This window comes from Echinops telfairi, unplaced genomic scaffold (genome assembly GCF_000313985.2).
Source record: "Echinops telfairi isolate 266 unplaced genomic scaffold, ASM31398v2 ScPeMD7_1713;HRSCAF=2227, whole genome shotgun sequence".
Taxonomy (NCBI): Eukaryota; Metazoa; Chordata; class Mammalia; order Afrosoricida; family Tenrecidae; genus Echinops; species Echinops telfairi.
In genome coordinates, this window is record NW_022105611.1 from 4653400 (window position 1) to 4670577 (window position 17178).

General features: G+C 38.4%; 1 protein-coding gene across 1 annotated transcript in view; it reads left to right on the plus strand.

The window, feature by feature from the left end:
• The first annotated feature begins 453 nt into the window (after nucleotides 1–453).
• Nucleotides 454–17178, plus strand: part of GRM5 (glutamate metabotropic receptor 5) — a 492030-nt gene continuing 475305 nt past the window's right edge. The window contains exons 1-2 of the mRNA XM_004708891.2: nucleotides 454–597; nucleotides 13679–14537. Coding sequence (XP_004708948.1) covers nucleotides 13856–14537 — 682 coding nt within the window. The 5' untranslated portion in view covers nucleotides 454–597; nucleotides 13679–13855. The remainder of the gene's footprint in view (nucleotides 598–13678; nucleotides 14538–17178) is intronic.

A 17178-nucleotide genomic window follows, 5' to 3' on the forward strand; every position in this document is an offset into this window, starting at 1 on the left:
ACAGGCTGGCGTGGGCTTTGTTGCTTCCCAGCTAGATGGCCACTCATTCATCTTCAAACCTTTAAGACCCCTATATCTTTTGATAGCTGGGCACCATCAGTTTTTTTCACCACATTTGCCTATGCACCCATTTTGCCTTCGGCATCTATGCCCGAGGTGCTGAGATATAAACCTGCACAGGGGAAGGCCCAAATCCTAGGACGTCCCAGTTCTTCTCGCCATGTGAGAATCTGGCTGGCGAGCTGGTACACCCATCCAGATTCATCCAGGATTCTGTGTTCCTAAAGGAACACACTGTGCCACTTGGTGGCACCAAAAAGTTGCTTGAGAACTCTGTTCTCTATAAATACAAACTACCACCCCTCCCTCCTCCGCGCTGCTCTCCCCTTTCTCAGTAGCAGGAAGACTGCTGCACAAGCCGCCCTCAGCTCGGCTGTTCCACAGGAGCACTGAGCCACAGGATGAGCTTGAGATCATCTTTGGGAGGGGGGAGCTTGGGACTTGAGAGGCTGGCTCTGTGCCTTGGTCGGTGCAGCCCAAGTTTACAGGGGGCAAGTTAATCCACGTCTCACTGCCCGCTGCACAGCTTCCAGGGGGGTAAGCTTGCTAAGTGTCTGTTTGCCAAGTGGCCCCCGATCCCCGACCAAATGTTGGAGCTATTCGCTTACTCCATTTCATAGTTTGTTGTTCATTCGTGTGTTTTGTTTTCATCTTTCTCTTTTTGTGGGTGTTGCTCTTAGTGTATGTGGGGGGGCGGGGGGTGGGGGGGGGGCGGCGGCAGTTAACCAGAGCCAGTTTTAAATCTGCTCCTTTTGTGGCTACTCTTGCCTATACATGTTGGGGAAAGATGTACAAGCAAGGGAGTGCAGGAGGTAAGAAGGGGTGTGTGTGTGTGTGTGTGTGTGTGTGTGTGTGTGTTTAGTGGTGGTGGTGGAAGGGAGGGGGGCGGACGGCATGAGAAACGGCTTTTGCATGCTTTTGGATCCCGGTTCCTGGTCACTAAGGTAGGTGCCTAGGGTTTAGGATACGGACTGTGCTCCCCCAAAGGCTAGCAAGGGAGAGGGACAGAAAGGGAACTTGCTTCCCAATAAGATTCATTGGCAGCAGGGGCCTGGGTGCTGTCTGCAGGCAGAAGGGGGACAGCGGGTGGTGCTGAAAGCACACCTCTCTGAAGCTAGACTGCTGCTTTCTGAATTCTCCGTAGGGCACTCCCGCTCTTTCTCTCCCATTAGACCCAAAGCCTGTTCCTTACCATGGGGCGCCTGCATTAGCATCGTGCCAAGTAAGGAGCCCAGACAACGGCAATTTGGGCAAGAGAACCAGGGCAGGCACAAAGAGAGGCATGCTAGCGGTGACCAAAGCCTACCCAGCACGTGGGACTTTGCAGAGGGAAATGCAGGGTCCTCTGGGAGGGCTCTTTGACCAGCTGTTCGGATTTCCGGTCACCGCCCCCTGCCCTCCCTCAGCTGGTCCGGTGAGAGAGGGAAATCATGTAAGAGTGGTTAACAAGCATGTGTGCGCTTATTTGGCACAATGTTAGTGCTACTTCAGGGGCACTGAAAGTAGCCAGGCAGCTAGTCTCTAACACTTTGCTTCCCGCTAAGAAATTAACACAGGTGAATGGGAAAGCCTCTTCGTCCATCCTTTTTCATTCCTTCCTTGAGTCTTTATTCTGAGTCTTTCCTGACATAGCGAGAGCTCATCCTTTTTTTCCCCTCATTTCTGCAGCACCCAAAGGTGGTGGTAGGAGCAGTTCTTCCTCCACCGGAGCACTGTAGAATTTTTCTGTAAAATTCTCTATGTACTGTGAAATTCTGTTACGAGTTTTGAGATGTTGAGTTGTACCAACACTTGTAAGGTGAGAATTTGGGGCTGTAGCCTTTATAAAATGTGGAAATTTCTTTCTTTTTAAATATATGTCTGCTACTTCCATACAGTTATGAATACATTGTAGCTACGTATGTGTTTTCTGGAAGATTATCTCCATTTTTAAAAAGATCATAAATTTGAACGTGGAACTACAGCTTCCTGAACTCATCCCAGGAAGACTACAGCCACTTCCAGTGGAAACCTTTTCAGAACTCTGGACAGATCCTTTAGTGTTTCTTAGGAAAGAATGTGGCTAGAATAAATAAATACTTCTCTTAAGAGAAAAGATTTAATTAAAAACTAACCCTAGTCATTTCTATCCGGATTGTCAAAATATACAAGCAAGCGTTTTGATTGCACCATCTAGAACCGTTGGCAAGGACATGGCCGTGTTCTGCTGCGGGCTAGATGATTCAAAGGAAGCCACATTTCCTCAGTGTATGACTATGAAAGCAGATATTGAGAATATTAGGGGAATGGGGACAGTGTTGAAATCATCATGAACAGGTTTTTTTCTTACCATATTTCAATAGGTACAGTCAGTCCTTGACCATCGTTCAACAGTGTACAAAATAGACAAGAAGACCTGACACAAGGGAAAAGGAAACCCTAAAAAAATCCCTCAAAATATACAGCCTCTTGGGAATACTTGCGTAGCTACATACCATTTTCAGTTTTGACTCAGATTGCTGCCATCAGTATGTATCCTAATATAATGCATGTCTCGCAAAACACTCTTTCTCGTGATAAAGGGTTTTATAATCCTATTTTTTTTTAGTTCATTTCAAAAACTGAAGAGTTTACTGGAGCCTTAGTCTGTTATATTTTATATAATGATGGGAGAATTTTGTAAAGAAAACAAGGCTAACTAGAAGTGAAGGGTAGGTGAATACTATTATTAAAAATATTGGCTTAAGTTAATAATTTTTAAAAGTATTTGTATGCCTGTTTGATTCCAGACCTTCTATCTTGATGAGATTAAAGAAAGAATTATCCAGATATTCTTTATACATTATGGATATATTATTTTGGATTATGTTTATTATGGCATCTACATGAAGTATAAACCATCTCTATAAAATAAAAGTTACTCTTGTATTGTTATATATGAAAGCTAATTCAATTTGCTTTGGGTAAAGCCATACTGATGGTGGATTGACACAAAGCAGGAATATTCTACAATGTGGAAATATGTGCTATTTATGTAATCAGCAGCATATGCTTCATAGTGCTGAAATATTATAAATTCTTCACTTTAGTCAGTAAGTGGAACTTAGAAGAACATAGGAAAATGGGAGTATCAAGAGTTTTTCATGGTTTGTTGATGAAATGCTTTCATTACAAGGAAAGAAAACATGAATCCTGAACCTGACTGTTCAACAGCTTATAAATCAGAGTATAAACCATGATATTCCTTTATAAATCTAGATTTTATTAATGATAACCTTTTTTTTATGGTTGTTGTTAATATATAGCTTTTGTCGGGGAAAGCACCAGGCAAAAGACTTGGTGCAGACTCATCCCTACTCTATTCAGTATCATTTATTCAGTGCTCAGGCACCAAGTTAAGCATAAAATATAGCATTTTATTTAAATTACATAAAATCCTATAAGGAAGTATTTCCTCGTACTCTTTGTATGTGTGAGTACTGAGGCTTTTCCTTTCAATTCCCAGCTTAGACAACGGGGAACAGGAAAAGTACACCTGCTCTATCTGCAACTCCAAATCACTGTTTCCCAGGACACTGTTTTTGTAGGCTGCGGCAGAGCATCAGAGTTTGTGTTCATTGTGGCGAATTGTGGATTCATGCTGTGTGTGAGAGTGTAGACTTAGCAGCAGGTTGCCTGAGTTTAAATATGAGTTTTGTGGTTTCCTATCTCTGTGACTTTGTAAAAGTTATTTAACATTGCCATGCCTCAGTTTCCTGACTTTAAAGTGAGGAATGGGTTATAACACAATTAAGCTCATTGAATAGTTATGATGAATTGTTTGAGCAAATGTAAGTGCTTGACCCATAATGAATATTAAATACATGTTAGTTATGATTGCTAATCATATTGATGTCTGTTGCGACCACTGTCAAGTTCTGACTCATAATGACTTTGTAAGACAGAGCACAACCGCCCCATACATTTGGGAGGCTGTGAATTGTTATGGGAGTAGATCTCCAGGTCTCTTCCCTCACAGAGGCCCTAGTAGGTCCCACCAGCAGACCTTTCGGGTTAGCTACCTAGTGCTAAGCCACAGAGACGTTCTTCATACGGGCTGATTGACACCAAAGTTTCCCCAGTTTCCTCGGTCATTGAATTAAATCTTTTCAACACCCCATTTTTATGCTGTGAATTTTGACAATGAAAAAGGTGAAGCAAAGAAAATTTAAGCAACTTGCTCAGTGCCCTGTATCTTGTAAGATGACAAAGCAGGTATTTAAATTCAGTACCAACTGATTGGTGATTCTGCTTGTAAGTGGAATACTGACTCCAAACCGAGAGAAACATCTCTGTTTTGAAGTCTACCTATTTTGAGCCCACAGTGACTTCTTTCTTTATCACAGAAAGGAGTGCAAAACTTAATGTTCTCAGATATTCAAGTAATTAAAATAGGTGTGCAAACGTTTTGGTGACAGTGAAAAAACAGTAAATAATTTGAGACCCCAATTAAAATAAAATTTGTCCATACTATTCAGGAAGCTTAAAAGAAAGACTTAGAATTTTAAATTATACATTTTATGAAGTGCGCTTTTGTCGTTTATAGACTAAGTGGTCGTGATGAATTGTTTGCACAAATACCAGAACTAAGAAGAATTTTATAAAAATTAATTGTTATAATAATTCTGGTTATATGCCACAACTTCACATTTTTTAACATAATTGCTCTGAGGAAAATGAAAAGCCCATGATACTAATGGTAATAGCAGGCACTGTAGTGATTGTACAACCTACTTACATTCATAATATTTTGAACAGAAATAATTGAAAAATATTTTTTTAAAATTAACTTTTCTTAAGGCAGTGTAACAGTTAATTATTTAAAGACCCACAAGGAAGATAGTTTAATGTTATGATAATTATTTCAAGATAAACCAATACAATATGAATTTGAGAAAACTAATATTTGAATTACTATAAAAAGTTATCCATCTTAATATTATTACTTTGTTTTTATTGCAATGAACTTTGGACTTAATATCAAAGCAGTTTTTTAAATGGCTAAGTATTTAATAAAATACTCTCCTAACATTCATTTATTATATTTTATGGATACTCTGAACTGTGCTTATTTAATAGAAGGCCAAATATTCCATAATGCTCAGTTTAATCTGTACTTCTCAAATCAAAATCACTAACTTCAAAAGAAGATCTAACCAGAGACAACTACCTAACCCATTCAAAACTAAATTCCTAAGGATTATTTTTGGAGGTTTGATATAGCCAGATGATTGGCTGTTAGTTGGTTCTCCTTTGATGATGCTGTAGATGTGGGATGATTTTAATTGACATCTATACAGATGAAAGTTGTTGTTAGATATCCTACAGTTTGTAGGGTAGCCTCCCACAACAAAGAATATGTACCTAAAATGTCAGTATTGTTGACATTTTGACATTAATGTTTTCATTAATATGAAAAATATTAACTTGCTAATTCCAGCAAACAAATTTGCTTATATTGTCCTGGAGTGCTAGTGTGGCTTCTGACGGTAGCGGATGGACAACAGCTTTCGCCCACGCCGGGAAACGAACCCCTGCCACAGAGTTGTTTTGATTTGCAGCTACACCATATAGGACAGAAATGGTTTCAGATAAAATAAAAATTTCAGTAGCAGACAGCTTCATCTTTCTCCTTTGCCTTTCTCCAATAACAAGTACTATTTAACACAAGATAGGCACTCAATAAATAGTATCTATTAAGAAGTGCCCTGGTGCACTTATTAACAGTATTGAACTGTTAATCCCGAGGTTGATGGTTCAAACCTACCAGCAACTATCTGCTCCAGTAAAGATTAACAAAGCCAAGGAAGTGCTATATAGAGTTGTACCAACTCCATGGCTGTGGGTTTCATTGGGGTTCATTAATAAATAATTAGAGATCCAGTTACAGAAATGCAAAACTTCCTCAAGCTGCTAAGAATAGGTAACATAGCACACACCATATTGGTTCTGGGCATGATGCTTTTGGCAAGATTCTTCACTTTTAATGTAATATGTAAATCTTTACATATTACATAATATAATATGTAAATTGTTACTGGAATTGATGGTTCATTCACGGTGGGCTGCATCATTTTTATTGCTCTCCCACTGAAGACAGTTTCAGGCCTCTATGGACTACTAAGCTACTTTTTAAATGATTTACAATGATTTTATAAATTTTGTCCTACTGCTAGCACTCTTTAATTAATGCATAAAATTAGAGAATCCAGTATTTACAATACTAGCTTTTGAACCTTTATTGTGAAGAGGTGGGAGGCTTAAGTAAAATATGACCTGTTCTTTATCCTAGGTTAAACAGGCAAGGTGCTGGATTTTATTGCTCACATGCTCACAGATGAATGCTTGAAACAGTGGCAATAATGGGAGCTTTTCTCAGACTACAGAGCTCTCAGTATCTTTACAGCATGGACGCTTCTTATCTATCATATACACTTGTTTGCAGGAAGTTCTATCAAAGGCATCCGTGACACATGCAGTATTGACACCCCTGACTGTGATGAAGCTATTGCTCAGGCAAAAGGAATCATTTTAGTGTTGATGTCCTGAGCTATGTGATTTGCTTTTGTGGGGATTTAGTTACGTAAGAGACATCTGTGCCAGAAAGATGGTCAGTGTTTGAGAAGATTGTTGAAAATAAAAGACAGTGTGAATTGTGAATCTGGTTGCAATGCTAATGGCCATTTATGGCAAATTCCATAAACCAGTATCTCTTCTTAAAGCTCTTGTAGGATAGTGATTGAAGCAAAAATATTTTAACACACATTAAATCGATGTCACTGTTTCCTATAATGTGGTAGTGAGTAATTTATTAAGCTATTAATCCAGAATTTTATCATTAAATAAAGTATTCTAGTGACTCTAAAAAATAAGAACTTGTGGCAAGATACCAGTAAAACACACACACACACACACACACACACACACACAATGGAAAGAAGCTTTGTACACTGAAAATAAAAGTATCATGTCATTATTATTTCCCTTTTCCTTTACCACATCTTTGTTACAGTAGTGAAGAAACTTCATAGTGAACTTGCTGAGAGATATCATCACCCATGAACTGGCATAGAGCAGTTAGGAGCAAACTGTGAGTAATAGAGATTGGAATTGGTACCATCTTTGAAAATCTAAATGAAAGGTTATAAAATGTGCAGAGGAATCAAATACATAACATGTTTGGATATTTGTTTCATGAAATACTTTAAAAAGTAAGCAAAATTCAGCTTTGTTTGTGATAGTAAGCAACGCTACATACAATTTAGGTCTCTAACACAGTTGATGTTGTTGTCCTCCTATGCCCTTGAGTCAATTCCGAATCATGGTGGCCCTCTAAGTTGTTTGCAGTTGCTGTTACATTAGTCCCAACTCGTGACTTAGTACAACAGAATAAACCATTGTCTGGTCTTGCACTATGCTAATAACTGTTGCTATGTTTGAGCTCATTGTTTTCACCTCTGTATCATAATGGACATTTTGAAAATTTCAGTCAAAAATGTCTGGATGATAAACAATAAAAGCTCCATTGCCAGAGTATATCTCTAGCACATAAAGTTTATGGTGAAAATGATCAGATGAAGTGGCTGCTGTCTTCTCTCCATCAAGTGGTCTTACAAATTGTTTTTTTTTCCTATGAATTATTTAGTTCTTTATAATTTAATTCTCAGTTTGTTACAGATGGGTTTAGCGATTGGTGAACTCAAATATGAGTGACAAACAATAACAGTTCAATTCACAGGCATTTTAGATGGTTATATTTAAACAAACAACATGATTTTAATTTTCTTTAAAGACATGATTTTGACTCAGTGAACTGAACACACAGCTTAATCAATCTTAATGGCCTAGAGTTGATGCTGTCTCACAGTGAACCCTATAGAACACAGTGGAACGCCCCTGTGAGTTTCTGAGACCGTACATTACTGAGAGCTTCCTCTTCCTACCACAGAGCTGCTCTTCATTCCAACTGCTGACATTGCAGCTTAGCAAGCAGCCTGCTCCACCACGGTGGGGTGGGGCGGGGCGTGGGGGTGGGGTGGTGTCTCCCAAACTAATGAACTAGAGTCACCACTTAGTGAAGAATGCCAGTTTGACAAAGTCCTTGTGCAGCAACTTGTTGCTATCATTGTACCGATACTTGCTCATGGACTACCGTCTCTTTTCAAGGATGAAAGGAATTCCTCAGGCCTCCTCAAAATGGCAAAACCTTGTGTTTACTTGAATGGGTTGTCAATTCGCTCCATTTCCAGTGGGTCATAGTGCAAGATATGGTAACACAGAGAAGGGCAACCCATCATATTTGCCTAAAACAAAGTGAAGAATTAATAAACTTAGTAAGTGATAAAGTTGGATCAACCCTTTTTAGTAAAATTAGCATAAGTTGGTATTTTAATTTCCCTATAGCGTCCACTCCTGGTCTTTTTCATATAGATCAACTTCTTATAAGATAAGGATTACTAACAAGTATCAAGGCAACGAGTTTAAGAATGTTATCAGGCAAGGGCATTATGAACACATGAAACAGAAAATTGTAGCGCACAGTGAATATCTGATTTTCCTACCAGTGCTGCACACACACTTATGTTTGTAAGATATAGCAATTTGTTGGCTGGATGGAAGCAGTAGATAATTTCTTACCCCTACTTATCATTTACATTTGCCACCTCTCCCCACCTATGGAAGTTCTTAAAACATACAAAGGTAATTAAAGTATTGCTACTGAATCATCTCATTGCCATCAGGTCTTTGCTGACTCAGCGACTCTGCTGCGGGTCTCTGAAACTACAACTGTTCACGGTAGCAGAAAGCCCAGTCTTTCTCCCACGAAGCTGCTGGTGGTTCTGAGAGCCCCTTACAAAAAACATCAAATGTGACATTATTGGTTATATTTTTTGAAGATGTGGCTTCCATCTCCCTAGTCCTTTCCCAAAGAATTCTGCATTTGTATGTCAAAATGGCAATTTTTATTTCTTTGAGGGACTCAGATCATTGTTATTAAAAAAATATTCTTTGAATTTTGGAAACAAAGCCCGAAGGTGAAACATTGGGGCTGTGAAGTCGATTTGGATAAGGTTTCCAAATGAGATTCTCATAGTGTTACGTTTGCTGCCTTCGTAGAATGAGGATGTCTTTTATCAGGATGGACAATGTTTTAACTTGGTATCATTCTGGCTTTTTTCTCACACATGTTCGACCTTGAATTAAATTGGTCCATTACAGAAGTATTGTAAGAAACAAGTGAATGAAGAAAGTGCTCTAGATGCATTAAATGAGTGACAGAGATAATTTCACCTAACTAAATACAACACCGTAATTGACATGCTTGAATCATGCAAGAAAAGAAGGGCAAAAGTATATGAAGTATCCAGCGTTGTGATGGGAAGTTCTTTCAAGTAGAATTTTCTCCTTAAGCAAGGTAGATATACCTGTTGAAGAATGCATGAAGGCATCCAAAAATAACTGTCACCTACTTCCAAAACTTAACTATCAACTTTACTGAGAATTGGGACAATGTGGTTACAGAATGAGAATGAAATGTGCTGATTAAAGAAAGTCAAACTTATTCATGTGGGCATGTATGAGTCTGTGACAGAAGGTAAAATACATGCATATTTCCCAATGTTGAAATTGCTTTAGATATGTTTATAAACTTAATGTGCACAAGCTGCACAACAGAACATTCATTTTTATCCCCAGCTTACAACAATAATTCAAAAATGACTCTGATTCTTTGTTCTTATTGAGTATGGAAGTACATATTGTTTTGCAGCTTAATTGTGATGAAGTCTTTGAAAAAAATAAGAAATGTGTTGAACATATTAGATATGAAGGTTCTATCTAAAAATAAAATAGAAAAATTTGTTATAATTTTTTTCTCATCATTAATATTATTATTTGACATCTTTTCATTTGTTCATTTATAGTTAGAGAAATTTTTATACAAACTATTAAAATTAAAATGCAAGCAGTTTAAAACAAAATTAATGAAAGAAAGTTTTTCCTTGTGGGAGGTCAACACAATTTTACATTGGTTATTTAAACAACTACGTTCACTGACTAATATTTTTGGTGTAGAATTTTGGGAATTTTTTTTTTTTGTATAAAAGGTGGTATACCTTAAACTATATACCTTGCATTTAATCTTATAATCCTGTTCATCTCATGTCAACAAAACGGCTTACACCATATTTTCCTTCAATTATTAATAGTATAATCACATTTGAAAATACATTGTGTCATGGAACGTTAATCCACACATACATACATACATGTATCTGTAGATATGTTGTTACTGTTGTTAGGGGCCATCGAGTCAGTTTTGACCACAATGACCCGCGGTACAGCAGAACAAAATCTACCCCTGTCCAGCTCCATCTTCACATTGTCCGCATGCCTGAATCCCTGGTGTCAGTTCCCCTCCCTGATGGCCTTCCCCTTGTCATCGCCCTGCTACTTTACTACACACGATGTGCTTCTCCAGGGAATAGCCTCTCCTGACAATATGTCCAAAATCGGTCAGATGGTCTTGCCATCCTTACCTCGAAGGCTGAGCATAGTCACATATCCTGGGTGAATTTGCGAATAAGTGGGGGTGCTGGTGCTACGGTGATCACATGGCTGAATCTGACCTGTGCTAAAATAAAAAGTCTGTCATTTTTTGAAAACCTTTTCTCATTCAACTTGAAAGCCCGAATCTTTCTGAAATCCAAAGAAGCCCAACACCACCTGGTTTCACATTGCCTCTTAGAATTGGTCGTTTCCATTCCCTCATTTTCTCTCCCCTGTAGCTATACTAAGGAATCCTGGTGAATTAAGTGAATTAAGTGCCAGGGAGCTAACACCATCAACAGTTCTAACCTACCAGTTGGCTCTGAGAGAGAGATGAGGCTATCTGCTCCTATAATATTTGCAGTTTCAAGCCCTAAGGAACAATTCTGTTTTGTCATATAGGGTCAAGGTAAATCAAAAATTACCGCACAGCCATGGGTTTAGTTTACTTTGAATAGTTATCCTAGCATCCTCACCAGTCCCTGCACACCAAGTAAAAACCTGCACGCAGGATTTTGCATTTCTTTTTACTATTAGCTTTGTTCTGTAGATTTTTGCATTACTCACCCACTTAGCTGCTTAAATTATTTACTTAAATGCTGTTTTTTAAGGTTTTTCCTTCTTTGGTCAGATTATTAAAAAATGCCCACATTTCTATCTCTTTCTTCACTGCTCTATTTTTCTCTGTTTAACTCTTTATCACTGCCTATTAGACAATATTTTACTTATCTTGTTGATTGTGTGACCACTTTTCTAAAATTATATGTTCCATGAGAGGTTGGACATATGTCTATTTTTCCAGAGTCTAGAAGAGTTTGGTGTACAGAATAGTCAGTAAATAAGCCTATAGCAAATGAACAACACTTGTGGAGGTAATATTTTCCCTTGAGGTCTAATCGGAATTTTTGCTCAATTAAAGAAAAGCAACAATACTTTGTGAGCATTTGAGCCAGTTTAACTTTTTGATGAACTGAGTGGTAATAAAATCTCTCATAGTTTAGTCCAAAGTGTACTTCTAGGTATCAGAACATCCTCACAATGTTGCTCCTGTTTTCCCATATCCAGTGCCGCCAGTGAAACCAAGCCACTTTCTTCCATAACCTAGATAATAATCAAAGTTTCCTAATGAGATTCCCCTAGTCCATTCTCCAGAATAATAAAGAACCACAACACTATTCTCTGGTTGTATATAGAATGGTGCCAATCAGCTTTCTTTCTGTTATACTTGATATCCAAATTCCTTATAAGATGAGACATTCTACATGACCTGTCCTTATCTTTCTGACCTCCTTTGGTGCCACTACCCATTCTGTTCTTCATACCTCAGTCTCACGTTGCACGTGGTGGACTGGCTTCTTTTCATTTTCCTAATTTTTCTTTTCAGGTTTTTTAGCATTCATCGACTCAGGTGAAACTCACCTTTGAGAATCTCTTTCCTTAGTCATTCTATGTAAGTCAGCGTCATGATGGTGTTCTTTTTTCATTTTAAGATCTTTACTCCCTTCCAGGAAGTGTAATTATCTTTTACTTGATTATTATCCCATTTCCTCTTTTGATCTATATGCTCCACAAGTACATGGGACGTTTATGCCTTGTCACTCCCAGATATATAATGCCTAGCAGAATGTCATAACACAGCCATGCCAGAAATATTTGTTCAATGAGTAAATGGATGGGTTTCTAGGCTTCTATGGAAAATTTAAAACAATTTGATGTCTGAGGCTGGCAATGATGATAACATACAATACAAGTCTATTACCAATCCCTTTAACTAATCTAAATGATTGATTTGTGAGTACCCTTTTACAAATGATGCTAGAAATTTCTGTAGCCAACTTTGAACAAAACTTCCTTCTTATGAGGAATTTAAATGAAAATAGATCATTGTATTCACAGTTGTACTAAATTTCTACTTGGAAAGATATTTCCATACATACCTTCTTCCAGCCCTCTAAACATTGTAGATGTGGAAATTTTCCTGGATCAGGGCTGGAGGACTGATTACTGTGAATTTTATTACAAGACTCTGTAATTATTTTGAAGACTCTCTGGAGAACTGAGTGGGTTGCCAGAGAATTTTTTGTTCTCACCACCTAGCCACAGAATGCCCTTGGAAATTTAATAGCAGAAACTATCTTGGTTTGAATATATATATAGCCCTATTCAAATATTGAAACATTTGCATAGTTGATGTTTTATTTTAATGACCATTTTTCAGATGCGGAAACTCTGGTATAAAGAGGTTAAGTAAGTTCCTCAATATTTCTAACACAGAGTGGTCCTCGAACTTAAGCATCCTGTTCCTCAACATGTGACACTCATTTTTCTATGCCTGGCTGGGTGTTTGGGAGAGATTTTCCTGTAGTGCTATCAGAGCCTTCTTCTTGTACTTTGAAACCCACTCAACTTGGAAATATCCACCTGACCTCGGTGTCATTGTTCCGTCCTCTGTGTAAACAAGGCACAGCACTTATTTATTCCTGCTTAGATTATTCCAACTGTTTTATATTGCATTTGGGGCAGTGACATTTAAACTGTTTTAAAGGTAACTTCAGTTTTATAATTGCATAATCAGTACATGTTCGAACTGAAAACTTGGAATGAAACAAAAAAGCGTAATGAAAATTGAAGCAAAACAGTTATTGGCACCTCTCCCACCCATAGACCTCCAAGATTGAATCCTTTTAGATGTGTCCGCACTCTAATGTTTAGCCTCATGACATAATTTTGCTTCTAGAACATTCTCAATAGTCTAGTTCTCACCTTGCAGAAGGTTTGGTTTTGTGTATGCCAGAGTGGGAGCAAAGGGAAAACAGAAAATCCACCTAAACAGGAGAACATCCAGAAGCAACACCAGCAGCTTTATCAAGACAGACGCATGAGAGAAAACTTTTAGAATCCTTGTTGGTGGGTGCGGGTGGGGGTGGGGACGTGGGGGATGGACAGTTACCACCATTCACAGCCCTCTCTAGTACAGGCAATTGGAGCTTCTTCAAAGTAGATCTACTTCTATAGTTAAAAATCCATGTTTTGTTTTGTTGGGTTTTTTCAGATTTTGAAGATCATGAGCACGTGGATGTGTCTAACTAAATGGAACCTGGGGACATGCTGGTCCTTTAGAGAGAACATCTAAATCGCTGGCTACTTCCTGGTTTATCGCACAGCGCAGACATCGATTGCTTTTGTCCAGCCGACCCCTCCTCCTCGTTGGCCCCATCATGCTGTCTTTATGTGCTTGACACCCTTTCCTAAAATGCTCCTTCTGTTGATCCTGACAGTCCTGCTTTTCCAAGAGGATGTCCTTGGGAGTGCACCGTCCAGTGAGAGGAGAGTGGTGGCTCACATGCCAGGTGACGTCATTATCGGAGCTCTGTTTTCTGTCCATCACCAGCCCACAGTGGACAAAGTCCATGAGCGGAAGTGTGGGGCCGTCCGTGAGCAGTATGGCATTCAGAGAGTGGAGGCCATGCTGCACACCCTGGAAAGGATCAACTCAGACCCCACTCTCTTGCCCAACATTACACTGGGTTGCGAGATCAGAGACTCCTGCTGGCATTCGGCGGTGGCCCTAGAGCAGAGCATTGAGTTCATCAGGGACTCCCTAATTTCTGCAGAAGAGGAAGAGGGCTTGGTGCGCTGTGTGGATGGCACGGCTTCTTTCCGGTCTAAGAAGCCCATCGTCGGGGTCATTGGCCCTGGCTCCAGCTCGGTGGCCATTCAGGTCCAGAACTTGCTCCAGCTTTTCAACATACCTCAGATTGCTTACTCAGCAACAAGCATGGATCTGAGCGACAAGACTCTGTTCAAGTACTTCATGAGAGTGGTGCCTTCAGATGCCCAGCAGGCACGGGCTATGGTGGACATAGTGAAGAGGTACAACTGGACATATGTGTCAGCGGTGCACACAGAAGGTACGTGCCCTTTATCGAGTGTAACTTACAATGCATTCTGTAAGTCCTGGGTTCAATCTTTTATATGCGAAGCATGAATTATTTCATGTGTGTTGGATTGTGTGGCGTATCCTAGTTTTACCGACAAAAGAAGGGCTTTGATGGCAGGTGTCTGAGTAAAATGAAGATGGTTTTTAAGTGTACATCACGTTGTTTGTATGTGTGCTATAATGGCGTGATTCTGTTATTTGTTACTAGAGGATTTATGTTTCCCAAATCTCATTGAACACCTAATGTTGTAACATTTTAAAGATGCTCGGAGTGTCCGTTATTTCTAATGAACAGAGGTGCATGTAAAGATACAGAAGGCCCAGCGAGCAGCCAATTCTAGCCGAGGTAGACTGTTACAGAAAATTACAAAATAGTTTCTTCTTAAAACTAATTTTCAGTAGCATATGTGTTCAGATATGGTTGATACAACGGTGTATATAAACGTACTATATTTCACAATATATTTAAACACCAAAGTGTAATTTTTTACCTGGATTTTAAGGAATAGATTTAACTCTTGGGCTGAATCTCATTCAGCATTGTAAATATATAAATAAAATATACATTTCTTTCAATTAGGTTGTTATGCTATCCCTATAACATTCTACAATTATGTGGGTTCAAGTTTTAAAAGCTCGATTGTTTTAAAAATGGGAATAAGTGTGATTTAATTTTATCCTTGTATAGAATATAGTTGGTAAGTATAATGTTTAGTCATTCATTTTCAGTTTGTCTGGAAACTCATTGCTTGTGGCTCTTCAACCAGAGTGAGGAAAGGAAGCTGGATTTTGTATGATGGCTAATGATATTCTTCTGCGATGTTATATATAGCACCTTTGAAATATTTTTGTATACCTTATTCATTCATTCTCAACCAAGGCACTTTAGGATAGGTTATTTTTTGTCATTCTATTTTATTATTTTATTTAATAATTTTACTGGGGGCTCGAACAACTCTTATCACAATCCATCCATCCATCCATTGTGTCAAGCATCATCATTCTTAAAACATTTAATTTCTACTTGAGCCCTTGGTATCAGCTCCTCATTTCACCCCCTCCCTCATGAACCCTTGGTAATCTATAATATTATTTTGTCATATCCTTACACTGTCTGATGTCTCCCTTCACCCACTTCTCTGTTGTCCATCCCCCAGGGAGGATATATGTAGATCCCTATAATCTGTTCCCCCTTTCTATCCCACCCTCCCTCCACTCTCCCAGTATTGCCACTCTCAGCACTGGTCCTGAAGGGGATCATCTGTCTTGGATTCCCTGTGTTCCTGGTTCCTCTCTGTACCAGTGTACATAGGATAGGTTTTATTGTCATCCTTTGATACAGGAGTTCGTTGACCTAGGAAAGTTAATGGATCCAAGTGATGAGTCTTCTTTGTTACCCATGGTGTAAGATGACAATTTTTTCTGGGCACTGTATATGTATAGAATGCTGAAGAATTACAAAACACTTTTTATAGCTAATTAAGTTAGTGTAAGGAGTAGTTAAAATTTAAGAAGTCTTGCCATAATGCTCTCAGTGTGGTCCAACAACATCTGATTGTGTTAGCTTGAGCCATTAGGAAATTAATGACAGGGCAAACAAGGGCCTACATCAGAAATTGGGAGTCAATAACCACCAGGCATAACAATATTTTCATTATGATGGTAGCATACTACCAAGATTTTCATTACATAGACAGTCTTACTAATAATTTCCATGTAGCACAAATATAAAATGGACATATACATTGGATGAAGGTTTTTCTACCTATGAAATGTTCATTTATAAATGCATGGTATAGTTAGAATGATATTGATATATAGAGATTTTGAACTCAGGGTATTATTGAGAGCTTTTGTAACGGTGCGATATTTTTCTTAGGATTCATGTTTTTGTTGGCTCTTACAACCAGGCAGTGATATAAAACAGTACAGATACTGACCTCTAGTTCAATGTATTAATATAATTTAATAGAATCTAATGGAATTGCACCCCAGGGTTATATTTATTTATCCAACACATATTTATTAGTCACAAATTTATACCAGGCTCTCTGGTAGACCCGTGGAGGGCAATCATATTTTTCATGCATTAGCTATCCTCAAGAAATTTTCAGTCTTTTAAAAGATATGAGACATGCTTTATCATATCATTACTGATGTCCCTTATAATTCAGGATAACATAAAATTACAAATAAACTTCTAATTGAAATAAAAAAAGAAAGAAATCATATCCTGAGGGTCATAGGAGAAAGTGAAATGATCAAATGGAATCAGAACATTGAATTGTGCTTGGGAGAAAATTGAAAATTGGTCAAAAGTTAGGAAGGGGTAGGATTCTAGTGAAGAGCATGAGAGAATCTGAGGAGGTAAAAAACTATATAAAGTATTTTTGCGAAAGGTCAAAGATAAAATGTGTTTGGGTTTACTCCAAATAAAGAAGCCAAATATATTTTTAAATTATTTTATTGGGGACTCATACAATTCTTATCACAATCCATACATCCATCCATTGTGTTAAACACATATGTACATTTCGCTGCCCTCATCATTCTCAAAACATTTGCCTTCCACTCTAGCCCCTAATATCAGCTGCCCATTTCCCCCCCTCCCC